The following is an 18,762-nucleotide window of genomic DNA, read 5'->3' as shown; positions in this document are numbered from 1 at the left end:
TATAAAACTTCTGAAGATGTTTAAATTATTTACAAGCTAGCTAATTTAGTTGGAAAACAATAATGTTGACTTTCATGGAAAGAAAGTTATATTTAATAGGCCCTCTACAGGTGAAAAATTACGTCTCACTAAGGGCGGTTGGCGGTGCAGCTCCCTGGATAACGCTTTGGGATAGGCTGTTGCTGAGCTACCATGAAGAATGACAGCCGTCGAGACTTCCGGTACTAGTCATAGGGCGATAACGATAAGAGCGCAGTTGCAGAATTTATAACAGGAGCCACAATGGCGGTTGTCGTCTCTTGACAGGGCTGTGGATGTTATTAAATCCACTATCATCGCCCTAAAGATAGGCCTGGTTGATTCCCAGAGCCATTAATAATAAACTGGAACAATTACTGCACATGAAAATACTATAATTTCTGATCAATATCAAATTAACAAGAGATAAAATTATATTAAAAGGGACCATGTAAACAGTACCAACCGGGTCAAGTTTTCATTTTGTTCGAGAAACAACATCGGCTGTTAATGACGGCTAACTGTTTGTTTATTGAACTCCAAAACCGTAAATCTAAGGAACAATAAAACCCAAACTAAGCTTGGCACCGGACAAGGGAATCTAAAAGAAAAGGGACTTGTTTTTTTCTTTCGTTTTTTACAAACAGCATGCTAGCTACACAGAGCTAGCTAGCCAAATAGAAACGGAGAAGAGCGCACAATGCTCCGATTTATTGTTTGGGCCTTTCAGCCAGTTTCTCTAACTAGCTGAATGCACAGGCCTTCATTTTAGTGGCGTTTTTTTGGCACTAGCAACCTTTATTTTTCTGATTTGACAAACCATGCTGCCGAACGACTTGGATAATGCGTGAGGACTAAACCTGGGCAGACTAATTTCTATTTGTCGGCTTGCTTAGAACACTGGATCTAATTTTACCGGATTTCGGAGTACTACTCTCCCGTTAATGTATTATCTCGGCTACAGAGGCCCACGCTCGGGAGAGGTTCCGCCGCTGACGTGAGGAATGCCTGGGTCGGATAGACACCATGGGACCAAGAGGAAGCCGGAATCCAACAGTAGCGTTGCCCTGTCACCCCAAACAACGAGCGGTAACAGTGGGCTACACCAGCCCCTGGTCCTGCCTCATACCTCTGCGGGCAACATGACGAGCAAGGACGGTAACCCCCAGTCAAAGTCGTCAGTGCCATCTTCTTCCAAGCGCAAACGGCATAAATCAGCCAAACATGGACGTGAGTCCGAGGTGGCTCAGGGCCCTGGTTTTTCTGCGCTCGCCTCCACAGCGCCTCCTTCCGTTAGCGCCGTGAAGCCGCTGGTAGAATATGACGACATAAGTTCCGATTCGGATACTTTTTCGGACCCGCCTGCTGAGAGAGGGTCTGGGGATCGGTTAGAACCTGTCCCAGATTATAGTAAAGGGGATGGGGGCAGGGCTGTTGGTAGAGATGGTCGGGAACACAAGCACCGACACTCGCGCAAAAAGTCGAAGGATCCCAACAAAGTTAGAGACTCTGGGGAAGGGGGTCAGAGTACCAAGAAAAAAAGCAGCAAAGACCGTGAGAGAGGGAGCTCTGGGAAAGTCAAGGAGAAGGTGGCCTCCCTGTCTTCTGTAGCATCCCTGTCCTCCGGGTCACGTCGTCAGGGTCAGCTGGAGGCTGACTTGGGGCCAAAGCGTGGAGAGTTGCCCCCTTCCTCCCAGGCCCAAACGGCGGCCAGTGTGGGAAGCACCACATCCTCCTCCTCGTCATCTCGCAGCAAGGAGGGTGGCCGCTCCGGGAAGTCTCGTAAGGATAAGCCACAGAAGAGAGAAGGGCTTGAGGGTCGGGGGGATGCAACCGCCAGCCAGAGCACCTCTGCCTCTCAGAAGGTCCGGACAGAGAGGAGCCAACGCAAGTCCTCAAAGAGCCACAAGTCCAGCCCAAAGGGCAAGGGGCAGCCTTCCTCGAGCAGGGGGAGCCCTCGCCGGAAGGTAACAGCCCCTACACAGTCCCCCAGCCCCCCAAGGAGAGGGGGTAATGGAAGCCCCATGGTCAGTAGTTACAGCCAGGAGGTGGACAGCTACCACCACCAGAGACGCAGACCGGCCCCACAGAGCCCCAGCCCCTACAGGGAGATGTCCAGGCGGAGCAGGCAGAGGTCGGACAGCCCCTACGCCAGCAGGCAGAGGTCTTCCAGCTATGAGCGAGACGACAGCCCCTACTCAAGGAGACGCTCCATCAGTCCCTATGGTAACCGCAGGTCCTCCAGCGCTAGCCCTGTGTCCCGGTGAGTATTCTAGCCAGGCCCAGGCACCTTCCATTCAGTTTGCCTCGTATACACATTCACATTTATGCTAGTTGCGTAGTTCGTACCAAATCGCACTCTATTCCCTTTATACAGCACTACTTTTGACCAGGCCCCCAAAAGTAGTGGACTACAAAGGGAATATGGTGTCATTTGAGATACAGCCTAATACTAACATGTAGCTATGGACTACTACTAGCCACCCAATCTCAGTCGGTTATTCACTCACTGTATGCATGGCATGCACCTCCACACACAGAGGCATATTCACCAGTGCTGTCTAACACATTGATTCTCACAAATGCCCAAGGTGCCTTTTTACAGAGACTCAGTAAGGCCCCAAACGTGGTAATGAACTGTTGTTGTTACTGTTGATGTTCTCATTGGTCATATTGGAACAGGGCCAGGCCACTCTTTCTACTGTTTTTCTACCCTCTTTTGTCTGTGTGCTAAGGAGGTGCTTGTACTGTGTGTTTGATAAAGCAGCAATATGTATTTTTTGGGGCGACCTGACCAAATTTACATAGAAATGTGAGTTATAGATCTGCCATTCTCATTGAAAGTAAGTTTAAGAAGCAGTAGATACGTTCTGTGTGTGCTATTTCTATGCTTCCTGTTAAGTTTCGTTTTTGCGTCTTTTACTTTCGGTTTTGTACACCGGCTTCAAACAGCTGAAAATACAATATTTTGGGTTATAGACAATATTTCACAGCGAGTTTAGTTGGTACAATGATGCATTGCTTGTTTAGTCACAAACTGAAATTAGGAGAACTATTAGAATTTTACCAAACAGGAAATGGCGGAGAGATTTCTGCATATTGCACCTTTTTAAATCGTAAGTGGTCTAGACAGCGCTTTAGACAGCTGAGGTTGAGCCATGGGTAACTGACAGTACCTGCAGCTTCCTCTCCTGTGCTCCTAGCCTCAGGGTATGGGAATGGCTAGGCCAGGTTGCAGTGTCCTGTATAGGCTATTTAAAACTATGGTCAGGGAAGAGACATTGATTCTATGTTCAGATGTGTCTGTGTGACATGCAGGGCTGTTTCTGCCAGGGAGTTGTTGCCTCTTGCCATGTGGTGTAGAGGGGGAAGGGAAACCTATGGAAGTCAGGTGAGGCATCACATTGGGCTCAGACAGACACAGGCAAGGCCTGTGCTCCAGTCTAGGGAAACCCTATGAGGAGCTGTGGTGGTCTTTGGAACAGGAGAGGGCATAAATTGGGAGATAGACTACACTAGCCAGACAGCGGGGTGATGGTACCTCTCTAGGGACAGGGTTAGAGAGCCTTGGGTTAGGCTGTTGACATTCAGCCATTTTGATTTTGTGTTGCGTCAGAGAGTGGACCTTGAGCTTCTGTTGGTGGGAGGGGGCATAGCTGTACGATAAAACTAGGCCCTCCATAGTGATCGTTAAAAGGTTCTCTGCTGTCAGTAGACTCTGTTGAAAGATGCTGCTGGTGAATCATGTTGGTGTAGTCTTTTTATTTCATTTTATTTAACCTTTATTTAACTAGGCAAGTCAGTTAAGAACAAATTCTTATTTACAATGACTGCCTACCCTGCCCAAACCTTAACCCGGACGACACTGGGCCAATTGTGCACCGCACTACGGGACTCCCAATCGCGGCCGGTTGTGATACAGCCTGGAATCGAACCAGGGTGTGTAGTGACGCCTCTAGCACTGAGATGCAGTACCTTAGACTGCTGCGTCCCTCGGGTGCCAGTCGAGCCTGTATCTAACTGTAGGCTATTTTTTTAGTCTAGCTAATTAACTTCAATGTCCTAGTTATTAACTTATAATAATCATATTTTAGATTTACTTTGTAGACTTTTATAAGTCTTCATGCTCAGGGACATGTTCACTTGCTACTAGTTAATTTGTATTCCTAACCTTCAAACAAATGATTGAATCTGAATGTTGTCTCCGCAGTTAAAGGGATACTTCATTATTTTAGTCAGTGCCATCTTCTTCTAAGTGCCCTTTATGAGGCCGTCATTGTAAATAAGAATTTGTTCTTAACTGATTTGCCTAGTAAAATCTCAAATAAAAATCTACTTCCCAAGAGTCAGATGAACTTGTGGATACCATTTTTATGTCTGCATGCAGTTTGAAGGAAGTTGCCAACTAGCGCTAGATGAATTGCTAACTAGTTAGCATTGTCTCGCAAAACTACCTCGAACTTCCTTCATACTGGACACAAAGATAAAAATGGTATTGATGAGTTTATCTCACTCTGCCAAAATCCCAAAGTATCCCTTTAAGTATGTTCAGAATCTTCGTACTTGTCATACTTACGTCTCCCACATTTGAATAAGGGTTACTTTGATGGTTATCAAAAGCATATATGGTGATGAGGTGTCTGAATTTGGCCTAATGCCAGAGGAATGTTGAGGTTAACTCACAAGACAGACTTCCGGAGGACGTTTGTACACACATTGGCTACTTTAAGTTCAGACTAAAGCAAAGGTTGTTCCCCTGACTGACCTAATTGTATGTTTGTATGCTGACTAAGGGAATGGGAAGTGTAGCTTATATGGAAGGAGACACCGCACACTGACCGGATTTACACATAACTCATTTTATCTTAGCAAATAGCACTACCTCCCTGAACTTGCCTTTAACTGAGCTTGAATCAGGGTCCTGCCTCGCCAACACAAGTGACCGCCAGTTGACCACTTACAAACCAGTTGTTATAGAAAAGGATCCAATTCCATAGCACAATTGGTGAAATGCCAAGCTAGCTGTGGAGTGAACTTGCCGCATGGTCTTATCTCATTATATAAACATAACACACGTTTGGTAGTTATCATCTGCAATGACGTGCCATTTGTTGTTTTTATTAACACCTTAATACACCAGTGCACAATGCCCCAGTAATGTCAAATGGCCTCCCTTCGAGTTCCTCTCTCTTGCTGCTCACTCCCAACTTAGAGAGAGAGAGAGAATTTGCAGCCAACAAGGAATTATTGTTTTCCTAACATCTTCCCTCTCTCTCCAGGCGCTCAGTTCGCTCCCGGAGTCGCTCGCCTCCTTTCTCCTCTTCCCGTCGCTCCTCCTCTCGCTCTCGCAACAAGAAGCATTCGTCCTCTGCCGGGGGAGGCGGGTCTCACAGCAGCCGGCCCACCAGCCGCTCCCCACCCTCCTCCCGCCTGCCACTCAACTCCAGCCTGGGGGCGGAGCTTAGCCGGAGGAAGAAGGAGCGCCAGGCTGCGGTGGCTGCAGCTCGCCCCCCCTCCCCTCCACCTTCCTCACGCAAGACCAAGGGGTCCACCTCACGCCCCCCTAAAGCTGAGCCTGAGAGAGTACCTGAGAGAGAGACTGTCCAAGCCGCGGACCTCCAGCCTCCACCCAGTGCACCCCAGCCCCGGGACACTCTTGTTGGGGAAGAACACGGCTCTGCATCTTCACCCTTCTCATCTCCTGCTCCCCCTCTGCCCCCCGGTCAGACGACCCCACTACCTCCACCTCCTCTGCCCTCCACCCCTGTCACCCAACTTCAGCCACCTACACCCCAGGGCCAGACTGAGACCAGCCTCGCACCCTCCACAGCCCTCTCCTCCTCCTCCTCCTCCTCATTGTCGTCTCCCCAGTCCAAATCTCCTGCCCCCATGCCCACACGCAGCCCTGCCCGCCTGACACCCATCCACAAGACCTCCACTCTGCCCCCCCTGCCTTTACCACCCATGCTAGTGGGAGACTGCCAGGACAGGTAAGCCATGAAACGTGCATACACACACACACACACACACACACACACACACACACACACACACACACACACAACTATCCTCTCCCCAGTCCTGTTGCTTGGCAAACGTGTAGTCATCAACAGAACAGTCATTAGGCCTTTACTGTAGGCTCAGGTTTCCCCCAACAGTCAGTCTCTCTGAAACACACACCTGCCTGCAGTACAGTACTGGAATTCTGAACAGATTACCTGAATGCTCTGTAGGCGATGGTTTAGCTGCCATCAGACCGTGACTATGTCAAGTAGTCAAAACAGGCCTACGTGGGACTTCAAAATCATTACTAACTCCTTGCAGCCTTGTCAAATTCAGAGCTTCCTCTACAGTGGACTGCGCTGGCCAAAATGGCTGCTGAGGTGAAACTGTAGTTCATGGGCCCCACATCCCTTTGTCATAGTAGTTGGGGATACATTTGTGCCACAGACATATAAGGAAAAGAAAATCCAAACTCATGAAATGAAATGTTATTTTTCTCTCCTTCCTTCTCTACCTTCAATCTCTCGCGCTCTCTTTTTCTCTCTCTCTCCCTCCATCAGTCCGAAGAAGTCCACTCCTCCTCAGAGGTCTTCCAGGAAGGAGAAAGAGGTGCGGAATCGGCCGTCCCTGATCGACCTCCCGCTGCCCCCCACGCTGGCCGGAGGAGACCCCTCTCCCCCTCAGTCCCCCGTCTACAGAGCTCCACCTCCGCCCCAGTCCACTCTCAAGAAGAGACCAAAGTGAGTTCCTATCTGCTCAACCTAACCTACCCTTCTCCTCCTCCTCATCAATCACCTCAAACCACCTCTCTACACTCCTCTTTTCCACAGCCCTCCTCTCCCACCGCAGCCTATTTCCTTTCAATAGAAAGGGGGAAAAAATAAGCATAAGATAGTACAAAGTTATCATCAAGGGCTTATTCCGTGAGGTAAAACATTTCCTAATAGCATGTCTCCTCGGCTCTCCTGTCTAGGTTTTGCTGTCCACGCTATGGCGAACGCAAACAGACACAGAGCGACTGGGGCAAACGCTGCGTGGACAAGTTTGACATCATCGGCATTATCGGGGAGGGCACCTACGGCCAGGTGTACAAGGCCAAGGACAAAGACACCGGTGAGAGCCCCTGTTTCGCCCTTTCACTGGCATACCTGTGTTTTCGTTGTTCTTGAGAGAGGCTCAAAGGATCCCCACGCCTGCAGTATGTGTGTATGCCACGGGGTGTTGTGACTGATCTCGCCTCCCCATGTCCCCTTTGCTCCAGCCTCTCTATGCGTGTCTTTTAGAGGAATTTGAAATGAAGCAGAAGACACATTTCCGTTGGGCGTCCGTGTACATCGGACAAATGTTTTTTATTTATTCATCTTCTGATCAGGACAATCGACAGAGTTGCTACCATTAAACGGACATTTTCATCCACCCTCCTACATTGGACAGTGACGTAATGTTCATGTTGTTCTACCTGCCCTCCAGGTGAGCTGGTGGCTCTGAAGAAGGTGCGTCTGGACAATGAGAAGGAGGGCTTCCCCATCACGGCCATCCGAGAGATCAAGATCCTCCGCCAGCTCAACCACCGCAGCGTGGTCAACATGAAGGAGATCGTCACAGACAAACAGGACGCACTCGACTTCAAGAAGGACAAAGGTGTGTGTGTGGGGGTTTTGTGCCTGGTGTATGTCTGTGCCTGTATGCGGATCCTCCTTACCCCTGCCTGTCCCGTCAGGTGCCTTCTACCTGGTGTTTGAGTACATGGATCATGACCTGATGGGTCTGCTGGAGTCGGGGCTGTGTCAGTTCTCCCAAGAACACGTGAGGAGCTTCATGAGACAGCTGATGGATGGGCTGGACTACTGCCACAAGAAGAACTTCCTGCACAGAGACATCAAGTGTTCCAACATACTGCTCAACAACAGGTACTAGTGTAGCATGGTAATATCACGGTACCAAAACGTCATGGCACTTATGATACCAACATTTTAACATACCGTAGTACCGTTCCTATGAGACTACGGAATCTTTCAGCCCTACCAATCTAAAGAACCCGCTGCTTGTTAGAAAATGTTTATAAAGTCAGTTTGGTTTATAAAGTCGGTTGAATTGAAGCACCAGCCAGTAGTCTCTTGTATGCACAGGTCCAATAATGTCCACTTCACTTCCGTGCGCTTATCACGTATGGCGGCTATAATCAGCCAGCTATATCCCCTACCAGCCGTCTCTCACCTGCTTCTCTCAGTATCCCCTACCAGCCCTCACTCACCTGCTTCTCTCAGCATCCCCTACCAGCCCTCACTCACCTGCTTCTTTCAGCATCCCCTACCAGCCCTCACTCACCTGCTTCTCTCAGCATCCCCTATCAGCCCACTCACTCTGCTTCTCTCACCTGCTTCTCTCAGCATCCCCTATCAGCCCTCACTCACCTGCTTCTCTCAGCATCCCCTACCAGCCCTCACTCACCTGCTTCTCTCAGCATCCCCTACCAGCCCTCACTCACCTGCTTCTCTCAGCCTCCCCTACCAGCCCTCACTCACCTGCTTCTCTCAGCGTCCCCTACCAGCTCTCACTCACCTGCTTCTCTCAGCGTCTCCTGTCAGCCCTCACTCACCTGCTTCTCTCAGCATCCCCTATCAGCCCTCACTCACCTGCTTCTCTCAGCATCCCCTATCAGCCCTCACTCACCTGCTTCTCTCAGCATCCCCTACCAGCCCTCACTCACCTGCTTCTCTCAGCATCCCCTACCTGCTTCTCTCTCCATCCCCTCTTCATGCTAATCTATTCCTCCATTATTTTTTCAAATATAATTTAGCCGTGAATGCGAGCATGGATGCAGACCCAGATGGCTTCTGTTAGATTTGTACTTGTGTTACATTGGAGCAGCGCTCAGTTCAAGCAATGTTGATACATTGTATCATTTCGTCGCCTGTTCTAACCAAGAACACAGGCCAGTCAGAGTAGACTTTGCGAGTTCACTGTCATACAGCCTCTGAGTGTCAGAGAGGGGAAATGGAGCACCGCGTCACGACAGGCATTGCAAGCTTTGCAGCAAAGAAAACGGCTTGTCTCTAGCCTGAACTGCAACAACAACAACAAAACATCTGAGCAATATTACCGGAGATAACTTTTTGTCTTTCTAGCGGGATTCGTGCGCATTTGATATAATTTCACAAACCATGTCGCAGTTAGTTTTGTAACACGAATCCGGGGTCTTTAACTTTGTTCAGTCATGTTACCTAGCTAGCTAACAATCTGGTAACTTGACAGTAGCTTTAGGCTAATTTGATTGGCACAGGAAGAACGGAGAAGGGGCTGCTACTCATGAGATGTGCTTCAAAGCTAGATTCATAGAGGTAGGCCTATTGTAAGTCTAAACTATATCAAATGTCTCTTTCTGGGGCTCCTTAAATTCTGTTTGGTGCCTAACGTTTTAAAAGTTGGGAGTAGTGGGTGTGTGTGTGTTTGTGAGAGAGGGAGGCGGTGTGTGTGAGGGACTGTGTCTGTTAACTGAAGAGTAAATGTGTCATGCAGCGCTTTCCCCTTACTGCTACAATGCCATGCATATCATTATGCATGTCCCCCCATTCCTCCAGCCAAATCACAGGTAGGGCCTTTGCAAATATGAGCAAATCAGCCATTCTATGCAGTTAAATGCAATGCGTTGTATTGAGTAGTGTGAAGTGTGAATTTCAGTGACCGGTTCTTTGCGTACAAGCGTCCGGGAGACGGGGCAAACAGGATGCTAGGCCACTGATTCCCCCCCGTATAGTATCATTAGTTAAATGTTGGTGTCGTAACAACACTAATAGGTTCAGAAGGAGGGAAGGAACAGTGTTTTTTTCCACCCCTGGTCCAGCAACATCTCACCCCTGGTCCATGGGCCGGTCCGTGAGATGTTGCTGGCTGGTCCAGATGGTTCAACATCTCACCCAGTGCTGGTCCATGGGACAGGCAGCACGTGAGATGTTGCTGGCTGGTCGCTGAGATGGTTCACTGTCCATTTGAAATGATACACTTCCACAGTGCTAGTTTTAAAGGTAGACTCAACGAGAAGACAGGCAGCACCGTGAGATGAGCGTGACGCAAGACTTCCCCGTCACACAGAGTATCTCTGTGCCTCACACTGCTACGTGGTATCTCACCCAGCTACAACGTGGTATCTCACGCTGCTACAACGTGGTATCTCACACTGCTACAACGTGGTATCTCACGCTGCTACAACGTGGTATCTCACGCTGCTACAACGTGGTATCTCACGCTGCTACAACGTGGTATCTCACGCCGCTACAACGTGGTATCTCACGCTGCTACAACGTGATATCTTACGCCGCTACAACGTGGTATCTACGGGACCAAAACAGCGGCTGAGTTCAGCCTCGCGCTTCAACGCTCTTAGTTGTCGTGGAACTTGACAACAGCTACGTCACCTCGCTGAGTCTACCTTTTAATGTAAGCAGTTCCCCAAGGAGGGAAAAGCATAGCATTGCCGGTCCCTGATATAAACAATGGACCCACGAACCTAGAATGTTATGGTAATGGCAACGGTAGCAGTTTGTGTGGTTTTAGTCGTGAACACGAGGGAGTTGTTTGAAATGATTGTTGTAGCTATGGTAGGGTTGGGTTTTTCCCTTTTTGATTGGTGCTTCTTTCAATGTGCAACGTTCTACCATGATAATTCAAATGCCCTTTCCTCTGCCTCGCTGTTGTGATTGAATTATTCACTTCTGTAGTTAGGGTTGTGTAAGTTAACAGCTGTAGAAATGCAATAAGTTGTGTTGTTATTGAGTTTGATTCTCTGTCTCTAACTTCTTTTATCTCTCTCCTCGCGCAGTGGTCAGATCAAACTGGCTGACTTTGGTTTGGCCCGCCTCTACAACTCGGAGGAAAGGTGAGAGACTTGGATTTTTTCAAGTTGCTTCGGCGCAACGGTGACATCATAAAGTCAGAGGTCCTTCCTGTCCCTGGTTCATACCTTTTTAAACGGTGACCCTCACACTGGCCTTTTCTCATTTGGGTAAAAAGCCCCGTCCTCCACCCTCTGTCCGACGACCTCTGTGACACGGGAAATTTCAATTTGTTAGTAGGCGACCGGAACAGTGTCCTTCCCTCCTTGATAGCCACCTTTCATGAGGATAGTCATATGTGTATCCTACCAGAGTCCTTCACGGAGGTTTTAATAACTGCCACACCCCCTTTGAATCCGCTTTTGTTTTGTTGGAGGAGAAAAGCATGCACACAAACAATATGCTACTTCGTTTAGTTGATCACTTTACACATTTATTTTGGGATCCACCAATGTAAACCTAATTTGCCTCATGATCTGTGAGTGGAGGAGTCTCATTTCATACAAGCACATTTTCATCCACGCTCCCTCACCTTTCCTCGATTACCTTTGACCTTCTTCAAAAGAAAGCGAGAGAAGACGGAGGAGAGAGAGGACGCTGGAGTTGAGCAAATCCAATTGAGAAAAGGCAGTCTGAATGAAAACACCTATCTATTCCAATGATTCCCCACTTGGTGGTGCTGTGTATAAAGAGGTTCTCCCTCCGTCAGCCCATTGTTGAGCGATGCATTGTGGGTGTTTGGGCACTGGAGGGCAGAGTAGAGGTACTGGTACTGTATCTGCGTGTTCTATCTGAATGTTCCCTTCCCTGCTCTCTCCAGTCGACCCTACACTAATAAAGTAATCACGCTATGGTACCGTCCCCCTGAGCTCCTCCTGGGAGAGGAGAGGTACTCTCCGGCCATCGACGTCTGGAGCTGCGGGTTAGTACACACACACACACACACACACAGCTCAGCGTGACTCACCCACACACTGCCATGTACCTGGACACATTTCATTCACACACATTCTCCAATCAAACATGCTCTACGTAGGAAAACAGATTGCACTTACCTTGTTTTTCCACATGGTGTCACTATAAAACTGATATATAATTTTGACTGAAGTAGTCGGAGCTCTAAACCTAAAAACTGGGAAAGAATTATCACTCTTAACAAATCCTAACTCAAGATTGGTAAATCCTTTATTTTTATTTTTATGTGAGTTATCAACATTGTCCATTGAATGTTTGTGCACAGGTGTATTCTGGGAGAACTGTTCACCAAGAAGCCCATCTTCCAGGCCAATCAGGAGCTGCTGCAGTTAGAGTTGATCAGGTATGCTGCTGTTGCCCCCTGCTGCCTGGAAGACTGCATTGCCACGTTAAAATCCTGTCTGACATGGCAACCTATTTCTTATATAGCCGCCATACTCAACAGGCAGACCGCAGTCCAGACCCAGAATGGGGTCAATACGGACCGCGGGTCCTGACTTTCTTTTGTTTTTTGGAACTCAGTCGGGCTTTCAACCTACTGCTGTTGAGTGTGACTTCTAAATTTGGAAGGGCATGGGCAGGTTTCCTCTTCATGTCATTCACTGACCGATCTTAAAGAGCTGTTTTTAACTTGTCATAAATGTCCAGTTGATGTCAACTAGAGAGGTAAGTTGACCCAGCTACCTAAATCTTGTAGTTATCATGGCCAAATGATGTGCCCGGGGGCCTCGACCCACATTGGTCCCCCATTTTAGATTTTATTGAGTCACGCGAGTATTATATGAACACACATAGGACATGGCAAAATGTGTAGAATTGCAGGAATTTAGCTTATTAAAAGTATGTTCTCCTCGCCAACAAGAGGCGTGTGAACCATTTTGGGTTGTATGGGTTTTGATGTTGGGGTTTGTTACTACGCTGATAAATGGCTGCCCATCTGGGCCTTTGCCGCCTAGGAAATTTGTGGGACTGGACCCTCTCAAATAGTAGTTGAATAACCCTGCTATATAGTGGACTACTTTTGACCAGAGCTCTAAGGGCCTCGGTCAACAGCATTGCACTATATAGGGAATAGGCTGCCATCTGGGATACAGTCCATGTTTACCACAGCTCTAACTCTCTCCCTCTCTGTCTCAGTCGTCTGTGTGGGAGCCCGTGTCCCGCTGCCTGGCCTGACGTCATCAAGCTGCCCTACTTCAACACCATGAAGCCCAAGAAACAGTACCGCCGACGGCTACGCGAGGAGTTTGCCTTGTACGTAACATGACATACATACACACCATGGGATTTTCTAGTCCTTTCATCAATCTGATAGTTGTGGCAGTACATCAGTTGTTGATGCTATTTGTTTGACTCGCACGCTCTCATCTCTCTCTCTGTCAGTCTGCCTGCTCAGGCCCTGGACCTGCTGGACCGCATGCTGACCCTTGACCCTGCGCGGCGCTGCACGGCCGAACAGGCCCTCAATAGTGACTTCCTGTGTAACGTGGAGCCAAGCAAGATGTCCCCGCCCAAGTGAGGACCTAGTCTTTGCCCTGTCCTTTCCTGGGCCCATTACATCTAGAGAACAACCTCAAACTATCCACCACCATACTCCCAAACCATTATTGATTTCTTTCTGTCACACCCAACACCCCTCTTCGCTTTATATCCCATACAATTACCTTTAGCCTTTCTGTTTTTCTCCCTCATACTTTCATCACCCTGTTTTTGCCTCTTTATCATACTCTCTCCCTCTCTCTCCAGTCTCCCTCACTGGCAGGACTGCCACGAGCTGTGGAGTAAGAAACGGAGGCGCCAGCGTCAGAGCGGGCTGCCCGAGGATGTGCCTGTGCCCAAAGTGCCCCGTAAGGACCCCTCGGGGGCTTCCAGTGGAGAGAACAGCCGGCCCCAAGCCAGCCCAGCTGGAGCCCCGCCCCCTCCGCCGGGAAGACCACCACCCTCAGCCATCTCTGCCAATGAGCTAGCAGGTCAGGCAGAAACAGTAGTCACAGTTCGCTACTATAGAAGAACATACCCTTATCCAAATGTCTCCTTGGTTAGATAGTGGCTGCACAGGTAGACAAAGGTTGTTGTAAGTCGATAATGTGAACGCATGTTGTCTCCATACGCTCTCAGCAGGCTGCTGTCTACAGTATGTGTGACCATTGTCTCTCTCCCATCAGGCCTGGGTGCTGCGGCGGAGCAGCTGAACCAGACAGAGCTGGCTGTACTGTTGAACCTGCTGCAGAGACAGACAGACCTCAGTCTGCCTCAGATGGCCCAGCTCCTCAACGTCTCCTCCAACCCAGAGAGCCAGCAGCAGCTAGAGACCCTTAGCCAGTCCCTGTCTGCCCTGACCGAGGCCTCCCACCACCGGGGGGCCTCAGAGGACCAGGGTCCGGCTAGGCCCCAGCCCCCTGAACCTCCCCCAGAGCCTCAGGAGCCCTCCCCGCACCACAGCGAGCCGCCCCTCAGCCAGGATGACCAGACCAACCTCCTGGCCCTCCTATTGGGCCAGCTCATCAAGCCGCAGGCCGAGGGGGCGGAGCAAGGCGACGAGAGCAATGGCGTCCAATCAGAGGAGGCGGTGACTCGCGGTTCGTCAGCCTCAACTGCTGACCGCAAGGGCAAGTCTGGGTTCAGTCTCTAGGGGGAGGGGCAGAGAGCACTGGGTCAGGGGATCTCACAGGAGACTGGTGGACGATCTTGTCATGGTGCGGATCTTGTCATCCAATTATTTTCCCGCTTACCATAAAGCCGTTGTAAATTACTTTATAAACGAGCTGATGAGATGAAAGATCTTAACTAAATGGCAAATCGAAAGAAAGATTCCACGGTTACTTTAAATATTTTTTGAGGAAGTTTTATGTTGTCTAGACCCACCACCTCTCCCCCCTCCTCTCACCAACAGTTTCACCCCCACCCACCTTTTGTCTGTCTCACCCGTCTCCTACTTCCAAAGGCTACTTTCACCCACTCAGTCACACATAGGTGGAAACATACCATACAGGAAGTTGGCAAGTCCTCAAGATGTCTGACCAGAGTGGCTTCGGACGGCCCAGGTCACATGGACTGGGCTTTGGGCACAAGGACTTTTGTCATTGGTGTGAATGTAAACTAAGAGAAGGTTTGTAGTTTTACAGCGTTAGAAAGACAATGGCCCCTCTTTATCACCCTGTTTTCTTTTCCCGTTCCCTCTTTCTCTCTCATTTCTCCATTTGTTAAAGCAGGTTTCTTGGATTGTTCTTCCTTCCATAAAAATATATTGATTCAAAACCAGTCTGTAATGTCCACATTTTTCTGAAGAAAGTCTAATAAATTATCAAGCAAAAATAAATGTTTTGAACCTTAGACTTCACCTGCATGTCCTTCATTTAACTTTTATTTAAAATCACACATTTTAAATTTTATGTTTGTATGTTGTCTTTTACATTAGTCCTCGGAATCATCCAACGCTAGTAAAGCGTTCTCCTCTGTAGTCTGTATCCGTAGTCACCCTACTGTTGTCACTTAATGCAACAACCCTGTTGCCTAGGAAACAATTGTAGCAGCAGTGTTTCCCAGTAGCCATGGCAGCAGACTGAGAAGGCATCTCTCTCTGTCTCAGCTTTATGCACCTCTCCCCCTCCCCAAACTTCAGGTTTGACCCCTCCCTATCCATAATAACCCATGCTCGTATTGTTGTTGAAATATAACTGAGTGTCTGTCAGGGTTGAACAAACCCTAAGGTGAGCATTTCCCTCTACTATGTAAAGTGCTTTGGGTGTCTCGAAAAGCGCTATATTGGTCCAGTCAATTATTATTGTTGTAAACCCCCCCATGTCCTGCGTCTTTCTTTTGTTGTTCACATACGTGTGTGAATAAATGTTATGTTGATTATTTAGGTCACCGTGAGGTCTTTTGATATTCCATCATCTCTCAACATTCCAACTTGTCTGTCAACATTTTAAAAAGATGTTGGTACACTTTAAACACCTACGTAAGGATTTTATGACATACCATGAACCGAGAGGGGAGGAATTACGTAGGTGGCACAATTCCAGACTAGTTTTGAGCATGAACATTTATCATAATCACAATTGTGGTATTTAGTAGCATTATCAACCCGTGACAGCTACACATTTTACTCATCCAATTCTACAGTAGCCTATTGAAAACATTTATCCAACTGAAACGACATTGTTGACTGGATGGTGAGGTAGGAATGGTACATGATCTCCCTCTGCTGGCCACCGTGGGAGATACAGCTGTACGTTGTCTAGACCCCACTCACAAACACTTACCTGGGACATTTCACTAAAGGGAATTGAATAAAAATGTGTCTGTAGTGTAGATGGCACAAATGTCCAGGTGAAATCTCACTGTAACTGCGTCTGCTTTTGTGCTTCTTGTAAATATCCGATTGACTGTCTTGTTTTCTCTGACTCCCCCCTCAGACTGTGCAGTCACCAAGCGGAAGCAGCAGATTGGAACAAATCAGGTCCCTCCATCCTCCGAGCGACGTCCCCCCTCTCCGCCTGGCCCTCCACCCTCAGCCCTCCTCTCTCCTGGCCAGCAGCAGCCCAGGTCTGAACCCCTGCCCGGACCCGGCCAGGACATCAGTCCAGCGGTGGCAGCCGCCCTGCTGCAGCTCATCTCCCAACAGGACCCAGAGGCTGGGGCCCCCCAGCGCAGCAGGGACCACTCCCCCGCTGTGGGCACCCCTGTCCGGGGACAGCCACCCCCTGCCTGGATGACTGACTCCCCTAAACCATCCCCTGCTAGAGAGCCTCCTACTGGCATGGAACCCACTGCCTCTGCTATCCCAGCACAGTTCCCCAAGGACCAGGACCTCCGCTTTGCCCACAGGACAGCTCGCTGATCCTGGATGGGCCTGTTTAGAGACCTGGGGTAGAGTGGGCCGACCTACAGGGACAGGAGCCAGGGACTCCTACTCTACTGATAATGATGATACTATACACCAGTCTCTCTAGGTGGGAACAGAAGAGCAGCTCACCTGAGCAGGTTGTGTATATTGGAAGATGTGAGGTAGATGGCTTTGAGATTGTTAGTCTGGAGAAAAGAGCAGGTCTTTGGGTCTGGATATTTGGAGGATGTTATTGTGAAGATGGCCAGTGTTGGTTTGGCTAAAGGACAAACTAAGCCCCACTCTAGACAGACTGGGGTTGGGCCTTGGTGAGGGTTCTAGACCTGGGGGTGGGACAAAGTTCCACACCCTTCCATCACTAACACTGCCCCTCCTGGACCTCCTGACTTGCTGAAGAAGTTGGTTCCTCACATGGAATGTGATCAGCTGTGATTTTCTTTTGTTTAATTTGCAACTCAAATGATTGTTATGTCTACTGCAGTGCCCTCTAACGCCGAGGCTATCAGTGGGTTTTGGAGTCTGGTGTCCTCACTCCTTTTCATCTGCGGTTGAATGGGTGGGGGTTGGTGTCTGCTATGTATGACACCGGTGGAACAAAGAACAAGTCTGAAATGTAGAGGTGGTTAACTAGGGGTACAGATGTGAAACACTGGGACTGCGAGCGAGTTAACTACTCAGTCAGTCTCATCATGCTAGCTGGCTCCTGACTTTCAACCTCGTGCCTCCTTTGTGTCCTTAGCAACCCCCGAATGATCTTTGCCCACACGGAAGAGTTGAGTTGTTTCTTCTGTTCTGGGAAGGCACATTAACAAGAGAAGGCATGGCTCAAAATAAATTAGCATACCTTGTGTGTCCTTGGTCAAAGGTACTGTAAAATAAGGTATTTGGGTCTCAGTCCTATCTCCTCTTGTTGTTTCTCTCGCTCAATCTATGTATGTCAGCCTCCGTTAGCATTCCCATGTAGAAATGAACATGTTCATTCTCGATCGCTCGCGCTCTCTAATAACAGATTCGTGTGCCTCTCTTAACCCTCATACTTCCTCTGCTACACACTGGCAGAAAACACCAACTCTGACACTGTGTCATTAACTGCTCTACTATACTCACTAGTCTTTCATTGACCCTCTGTTTACAGCTAGCAAGCCGGTCACCCAACCCCATAGTGACTGGACACCTATAGACCTACACACACACACACCTCTCTCCAAAGCTTTCCCTGATGATCTCTGATAGCCTTGTGTTATCTCTTGCCTCCCTGCCTAACTCTGTGCAGCAAATACGTTTTGTGTGATTATTTTCTACTTTAAAGACAAAGTTACATGTTAAAACGATGGTCCATGGTTGTGTTTCCTTTGTTTTGTTTTGGGGAAGGGAGAAATTGGGAAGAGATCTGGCTTTGGGTTTCATGAGACTGTAAAAGATGATATTTTGTAATATGTGTTTTCTCGGTTCAATTTATTAAAGGAAATCATGCGACCAGAAAGTTTTTAAAGTGATGTGATTTATTCTCTTATCATGTACACATAGTATACCAAACACTAGGAACACTTTCCTAATATTGAATTGTAGCCATTTTGCCCTCAGAACCGCCACAATTTTTCGGGGCATGGACTCTACCTGGTGTCGAAAGCATTTGACAGGGATGCTGGCCCATGTAGACTCCAATGCTTCTCACAGTTGTCAAGTTGGGTGGATGTCCTTTGGGTGGTATACCATTCTTGATACATATGGGAGACTTGAGTATGAAACCCAGCAGCATTGCAGTTCTTGTCTCACACCAGTGTGCCTGGCACTTACTACCATACCCTATTAAAGGAACTTAAATCTTTTGTCTTGCCCATTCAGCCTCTGGCACACATACAAAATCCATGTCTGAATTGTCTCAAAGCTTAAATTCTTTAACCAGTTTCCCCTTCATCTACACTGATTTAAGTGGATTTAATAACTGAATTCAGTAAGGGATCATAGCTTTTACCTGGATTCATCTGGTCAGTTTATAATATGGAAAGAGCAGTTGTTCTTAGTGTTTTGTATACTCAGTGTATTTTCCTTGATAGAATTCAGAATGGCCACTAGGTGGCACAT

At 48.3% G+C, this 18,762-nt stretch overlaps 1 protein-coding gene and 1 non-coding gene across 2 annotated transcripts; both read left to right on the top strand.

Moving 5' to 3' along the window:
• Positions 1 to 239: 239 nt before the first annotated feature.
• Positions 240 to 18,160, top strand: LOC115104115 (cyclin-dependent kinase 12-like). Its single transcript, XM_029625337.2, has 14 exons — positions 240 to 2,281; positions 5,298 to 6,008; positions 6,582 to 6,761; positions 6,995 to 7,134; positions 7,492 to 7,662; positions 7,742 to 7,931; positions 10,841 to 10,897; positions 11,674 to 11,775; positions 12,094 to 12,171; positions 12,966 to 13,082; positions 13,212 to 13,343; positions 13,575 to 13,798; positions 13,994 to 14,437; positions 16,247 to 18,160. The coding sequence occupies exons 1-14, from the start codon at positions 1,023 to 1,025 to the stop codon at positions 16,669 to 16,671; spliced, it is 4,230 nt and encodes a 1,409-aa protein (XP_029481197.1). The 5' UTR covers positions 240 to 1,022; the 3' UTR covers positions 16,672 to 18,160.
• Positions 6,338 to 6,474, top strand: LOC115104445 (small nucleolar RNA SNORA5). Its single transcript, XR_003859748.1, has one exon. It is a non-coding gene; the product is annotated as a small nucleolar RNA SNORA5 (small nucleolar RNA).
• Positions 18,161 to 18,762: the final 602 nt, after the last annotated feature.

Source organism: Oncorhynchus nerka, linkage group LG21 (genome assembly GCF_034236695.1).
Source record: "Oncorhynchus nerka isolate Pitt River linkage group LG21, Oner_Uvic_2.0, whole genome shotgun sequence".
Taxonomy (NCBI): Eukaryota; Metazoa; Chordata; class Actinopteri; order Salmoniformes; family Salmonidae; genus Oncorhynchus; species Oncorhynchus nerka.
This window is presented reverse-complemented; position numbering and strand designations above follow the sequence as displayed.

Excerpts from the sequence above, each read along its gene's own strand:
- LOC115104115 (XM_029625337.2), top strand. The coding sequence starts at position 1,023 with ATGCCTGGGTCGGATAGACACCATGGGACCAAGAGGAAGCCGGAATCC. Across the intron at positions 13,799-13,993 it reads CTCTGCCAATGAGCTAGCAG|GCCTGGGTGCTGCGGCGGAG; the intron begins GTCAGGCAGAAA and ends CTCTCCCATCAG. Across the intron at positions 14,438-16,246 it reads CTCAACTGCTGACCGCAAGG|ACTGTGCAGTCACCAAGCGG; the intron begins GCAAGTCTGGGT and ends CTCCCCCCTCAG.